Source organism: Nicotiana tabacum, chromosome 20 (genome assembly GCF_000715075.1).
Source record: "Nicotiana tabacum cultivar K326 chromosome 20, ASM71507v2, whole genome shotgun sequence".
Classification (NCBI taxonomy): domain Eukaryota; kingdom Viridiplantae; phylum Streptophyta; class Magnoliopsida; order Solanales; family Solanaceae; genus Nicotiana; species Nicotiana tabacum.
The window spans coordinates 133,285,989-133,292,033 of record NC_134099.1 but is presented as its reverse complement, the minus strand read 5'-3'; the positions used below and the strand labels follow the sequence as shown (position 1 = coordinate 133,292,033).

Here is a 6,045-nt window from a genome sequence, read left to right as displayed (position 1 = left end):
TAGATTGTAATTGACCACAACCAATTGACTATTTGCAGTATGCATATTCTAATTTCTTGAATATGCATTATCAACTTTCAATCCATATTCCTAAAATCGAATACTATACAAATTCTCTCCTTTTTTTTTCTCTTGTTGTATACGCATTTCACATTGTCAATTTACCTCAACCTCTATCCTACCCCTCCAAAAAAAAAATCACAAAAAAATGGAAGTACTATAAACCGGCAATAATGGGAGAAAAATCGCCGCAAAAATCAGAAATCCCAGACGCCAACCAAAGCCTCTCATTAAAAACCTCCTGCATTTTGTCCGGTATAATAGGTGTTCGACAAAGCGGACAAGTCTTTTGATCATGGTCCATCCAACGGTCCACACAACTCCTATGAAATATGTGACGGCAATTTGTGAGCCGTCGGATCTCATCCTCCCCATTAAACTCGTACAAGCAAACCGCACAGCTCTCGGGTGGGTCCACTAGTTCGGAAAACTTGACCACTGGCAAAATCTCCCTGATTAGAACCGCCGATAAGGAGTACTGGAGCTCCGAACAAGATTCGGGCCGCGCTGGAAACGACATTTCGGGTTCTAGAAAATCCCCAAGACCCAGAATTGTTAAAAGGGAGCAAATGAACTTTCTAATGTAACCCAAAATTGTAAGAATGTGGACGAGCAATTTTGGAAGAAATAGGTCCGTGTAGCCTACTGGAAACCCCATAAATTATAGTACTAGTCTAAATAAACATAAATTAAGCTGAAAGATTGACAGTAGAAACGAGAGATGAAGATAAATTTTCTCCCTAAGATTGACAGGAGAACTGACTGATATTTTTGCTGTTGAGGAGAGAAAACGGGAACGGGGGAGGCTGGGTTATATAGGGGGGATACTGGTTAGGAAGGGGTGAAAAGACAGAAATGGGGTTGAAGGGTATAGAGGGAAATTTCGAGGGGGAGGGGGGAGACGTGACAGTAGGGTCAGCAGATGCTGATTATATATGTCTGTCCCATATGGAGGTGTAGGAGTGTTTGTGGTACGATTTGAGCTGCTGGCAGTAGGACACGTTCTCTCCATGTCTCTATTTATTAGTAGTTTGGACACAAAAAAATTACTCCCTCTTGTCCATAATAAATAATTTTTTAGTTATTTTTTATGTTCCAAAATAATTAATTTTTTCAGATTTCAAGAATAAATTAATTATTTTTTTCCTACATTAACCTTGAAGTAAATAGTATTGGAGTATGTGTTAGGATTGTTTATGTAAAGAGATAGTAGATGTTAATATGATCAATTTCATTGCTAATTAATGTTAAAAGGTGAGTTTCTTAATATGTGTGAAAACAATTAAAAAATCACTTATTTTGGACCGGAGGGAGGGAGTATATACTATTAAATTTTTTAAAAGAAATTGGAGGTAAGTTTAAGATGAGTATTTGAAATTTAATTTTTTTTTTGGATATATATATTTATTTTATTAGAAAAAATATTGTAGTTTTACGAAGAAAAATCAATTTTACATGAAAAATGGTGAAACTACTATATTTAAATTTCCAAACTCATTCCAAAATATTCTTATGGACAAACAGGCCCTTAAACTCCATAGAGATTTACTATAGTACTACTTTTAGTAAATTTTGCTATTCTACTAGACCAATTTCTTATTTCTCGACCATATGTAACCGTATATCTGGTAAAGAGTGTCCATGATTTGGTTATGGTGGATTATAACATAAAAGAAAACAAAATCAGCTTGTAGGTTTGATAAATATATACACCCCTATTAAATCTAAGTTCTTTACTCTTTAAACTACGCCATTGTTCACAAAGTAATTTGTTACAGAAAGTTTCAAATTTACAGATAGATCCAAAAACTTTAGATAATGACATTTTGTTTGAGGAGAATCTTAAATAGGACCAAATGTGATTCGAATTCAACTTTAGGGGTATCCCGTAGTATGATGATTTACTTAATCAGGTGATGTTTATGATAACATTAAAACTGTGCTATAAGGTATATTTGGCAATCGACTGAATATCTGTAATGAGATTTAAGCTCTGTTCACTGACTTTGTACAATGATCAATTGCGTGCGTCAGATACAGTGTGGGTGGTATCATTATGACAAACGGTGCGGTGTGGTTGCGGGGCACCCCGCGCACACCCGCGACGACTCCAACCCCCCCCGCCCCGCCCCATAAAACAAAATTTTCTGTTTTTAACCGCCCCGCCCCGCGCAAAACCGCCCCGCCCTGCCCCGCATATATTTTTTTTTAAATTTTTTAATCTGATCTAGTAAATCAGGTAATTTTCTTTGAACTCTGCAATAAACCAGGTAAAATTCCAGTTTCTATTGCTCCCAACGTATGTCATGAATAATTGAATAGCTCCCCTTCCCTGCACTCAACTTCTGTAATTCTTTTTTTTTTTTGTCATTTTTAATGTATGTTTTATAAATATTTAGTTGAGAAAAACTTAAATAAAGTAACATAGACAGTGATGACTAGTCATGTGGTGACTAGTTATGTGGATTTCTGAACCATGGAAATATGTCTTTGTTGAACGCCATACATATTTCAGTTGTGCTGTTCTTTGAATATTTTGTCAATCTTTATAATGCAGCAACCAGGAGGAACAGACAAAAAAAAAGAATTTCTGGCACAACGAGCAGCTTGAAGAGATGCTGTAGAAGTTTTCAGTCCATGTACACATAACACATCTTTATCAAGAAGGTCAATGGAGTTCATCAGTTCAAGTCTTTTCAGAAGGATTAGTATTGATAAAAATAAGCCACATATCTGCTTAGTGAATTCTAAGATAAAATCACACTATTTTTTAAGTTTAATGAAAAAGTAGATAACTAGATCAACAAACTATTTTTGTGACCAAGTTAAAAGAAACACAAATGCAGACACCAACTTAGCAAATGGAAAACGAAAATCTTAATAAAGTAGATACACAAACCAGTCGTAGCAGAAATAATACTAAATGAGAACTCTGATTAGTCTGTTACAACAAAGCAAAAATTGAAATATTGGGATCTTCTTCTTCATCAGAAATAATGCATCTCCAACTTCCTTCAGTTATCAAGCAACTGAAACATCTGGATCTTCTTCTTCATCAAGTATCGTCGGACATGAAACTCTATCAATGCTTGAACACGAACCTAAAAAAAAGTATAATAGTATAAGAGAGTGAATACTATTATTAACATAGTAAATCGTAAAAAAGTTACTTACCATTTATCTCGTTCCATAACCAAGTGCGAGCATACATCAATGCCTCCAAAGTAGTAGGATGAAGTCTACTACGATGCGGGCTAATCAATCTCCCACTAGTGCTAAAGGCCGATTCTGAAGCAACGGTAGAGATAGGAATGGCTAAGAGGTCACGAGCTATCTTTTGCAAAGTAGGAAATTTTAATATGTTTGTCTTCCACCAGCTTAAACTGTCAAATGATGGCGTACGAGATAGCACACCTTCTTCTAAATATGACTCCAACTCCGATCTTGGGTCCACATTCGCGCTACTCGAAGCGACAAATCTATCGAAACTAGACAGTCGATCACCCTCAACAACACCAGCAACTTCATTAGAACTAGATGCTTGAAATGACTCATGTGAAGCAACCACTCTGCTCGTATACTCTTGAAAGAGATTAAAACAATGGTTTCGAACTTCTTGAATTTTATGTAAAGTTTCTTCACCATAAATTTGTGCAAGATAGAACTCAACCAACTTCATCTTAAATCTCGGATCAAAGATAGTAGCTACCCCCATCAAAATATGCATATCATCCCAATATTTTTTAAATTTCAACAACATTGATGATGCCATAGAGCTAATCAAAGGATTTAAACTTTTCACCCAAGCTTCCAATTCTAGCTTAATATCACAAACTTTTGAAAAGTATTGAGTTGAAGTTGGATATTGACTCCCTGAGAATTGTTCAGTGATACGGTGAAACAGCTGCAACTTTTCACAAACTTCATGTGCTGCACTCCATTGCCCTTCGGTTGGAAAACAACGATAATTGGTGTCATTTAAACTCAACTTTGTGAACACCTCTTTGTAATCTAGGGCTGTTCTCAACATAAGATATGTTGAGTTCCAACGAGTAGGGCAATCATACTCCAACTTTTTAGTACAGGAAATATGTAGCAACCGTGCAGCTTCTTCGAACCTTTCAATTCTGCCTGAAGATGCTATCCAATATAAGACACTGTTACGCACATTACTAATACCATCTTCTATCACCTTTAGTCCTTCTTGCACAATCAAATTTAAGATGTGTGCGGCACAACGCACATGCAACATTCGACCCATCAACAATAAATCCCTCTTACAAAGTTTCTCATCTAAAAGACGCATCATAAGATTGCCCGTAGTGTACTACTCTACTAATCGAGCTCATTCAGTCTAGGATCATGTAGGACTTTATTTGGTTGTAATGTAAGCTACGGGACGGGTAGGATACATTTAGATATAAGAGTGACTACACCTCCCTAAGCACTTTAATACATATACTTTAACATTTAAAACTCGCACTTATGTCAAACCATAACTCGACATTCGCATCAATATATATTAACTCCATACTTCTTTAAGTACAATTACATCAAGGAATATTTTTCGCAACAATACAACTATTTCTTTCTTTCTTTTTCAATTCAAGTGGCTCTTACGTGTTTAAAACAGTGCACTTTTCTCCTTATTTCATTAGTTCCACTCAAAAGCCAAACCAACCACCCCACACTTTAACTTTTATAAAATTCATAATAATTCAAGTGCTCATGGGAGAAGAAACGGTTTAAATAGATGGTTAATTCAAAAAAATGGGTAAGGCTTGTAATGTGGTTGCCAGAGAAACAGGATTACAGGCTCAAAGGGGTTAACTGCGATACATAATAGTTAGGCAGGTAAAATATATATATGGCTCAACAAAAAAAATGTCTATATCACTTCCAAGACTGAACAAAACAACTATTTCGCTTTGCAAACACACGGGGCAAGTTCTAGACATCAAATGCAATGCACAGAATACAACAAAACCTCACACACACATGACACATAACTCACTTAGGATTGGATTCATCAAGACACTCTAGTCAAAGCAGTTAAGTAAATTTAAGAACATACAATTTAAGTCACTTCTTCAAGAGTCAAAAACTGAGCCTAAGCCTCTCAGCCAAAGTACTCACTATTCTCAAGGCATAACAAAGTCAAGAGATATTGCTTCAATTCAAAACACAATACAATGGCTCTTACTCCCAAAAAAAACTAACTACACCCGGTTCAAACAAAACTCTTGGAAAGAACCGTGACACAAAGAAAAACCAAAGGAGGTTGCTACACTACCTATAAAGAAAATCTTTTTATCATTTTTTTAGACTTAAATCCCTCAAGAAAACTGTCTAATCGATCTATCGTCGGAAAAGTCCAATTTTTTTGTAATTTGTTTTTAAAAAAATTATTCAATTAACCTAACACAGCTAAAATAACATAGAAAGTCACCCAGACAATCTCCTCACCCACACTTAAATATGTGCATTGTCCCTAATGCACACCATAACTAATAAGAGGGTAAGAAAACTCTCTGGTAGGCCAAAGGCCGAAGTACTAGCAGCTCATGGGGTACTCAGACTTCTCCTAGGCTTGGTCCTTCGTGCGAGTACCTCACACTTAGTTCCAACCATATGGTTTGCTGGTGCCTCTTTCCAATAACCTTGTTTTCCATGATCCTAAAAACTCAAAAATCGACACAACAAAAATAATACAATAAAAAAATAAAAATAAAATAAAACAAAGCAATAAAGTTGGGTTGCCTCCCAACAAGCGCTTGATTTAACGTCGCGTCATGATGCGAATCATTTTTTGCCTCCACTTCGAACTTATAAATTGGACCCCAAGTTTTGATTTTGCTCTGCGATCATGCTTCTGGGGTGGTAGAACGAATCTAACTGGCCCAATAAAACAATATAGTATTCTGCACTTCTTGGCCTTTAGATGAGATGTGTATTCATGACTTTCTAGCAAGAAGAATTCTAGAA

At 36.0% G+C, this 6,045-nt stretch overlaps 2 protein-coding genes across 2 annotated transcripts; both read right to left on the bottom strand.

The window, feature by feature from the left end:
- On the bottom strand, nt 1-861 carry LOC107817375 (brassinosteroid-responsive RING protein 1). The gene has a single exon (XM_016643184.2). It carries the CDS (start codon nt 716-718, stop codon nt 218-220), a length of 501 nt encoding a protein of 166 aa, XP_016498670.1. The 5' UTR covers nt 719-861; the 3' UTR covers nt 1-217.
- Nucleotides 862-3,081: 2,220 nt separating this feature from the next.
- Nucleotides 3,082-4,366, bottom strand: LOC107817383 (zinc finger BED domain-containing protein RICESLEEPER 2-like). The gene is made up of 2 exons (XM_016643192.2): nt 3,235-4,366; nt 3,082-3,161 (listed from the first exon to the last, which is right to left on the bottom strand). The coding sequence occupies exons 1-2, from the start codon at nt 4,364-4,366 to the stop codon at nt 3,082-3,084; spliced, it is 1,212 nt and encodes a 403-aa protein (XP_016498678.2).
- Nucleotides 4,367-6,045: the final 1,679 nt, after the last annotated feature.

Coding starts and splice junctions, on each gene's coding strand:
- LOC107817383 (XM_016643192.2), bottom strand. CDS start 4,366: ATGCGTCTTTTAGATGAGAAACTTTGTAAGAGGGATTTATTGTTGATG. Junction 3,162..3,234: donor GTTATGGAACGAGATAAATG/GTAAGTAACTTT, acceptor ACTTTTTTTTAG/GTTCGTGTTCAAGCATTGAT.
- LOC107817375 (XM_016643184.2), bottom strand. CDS start 718: ATGGGGTTTCCAGTAGGCTACACGGACCTATTTCTTCCAAAATTGCTC.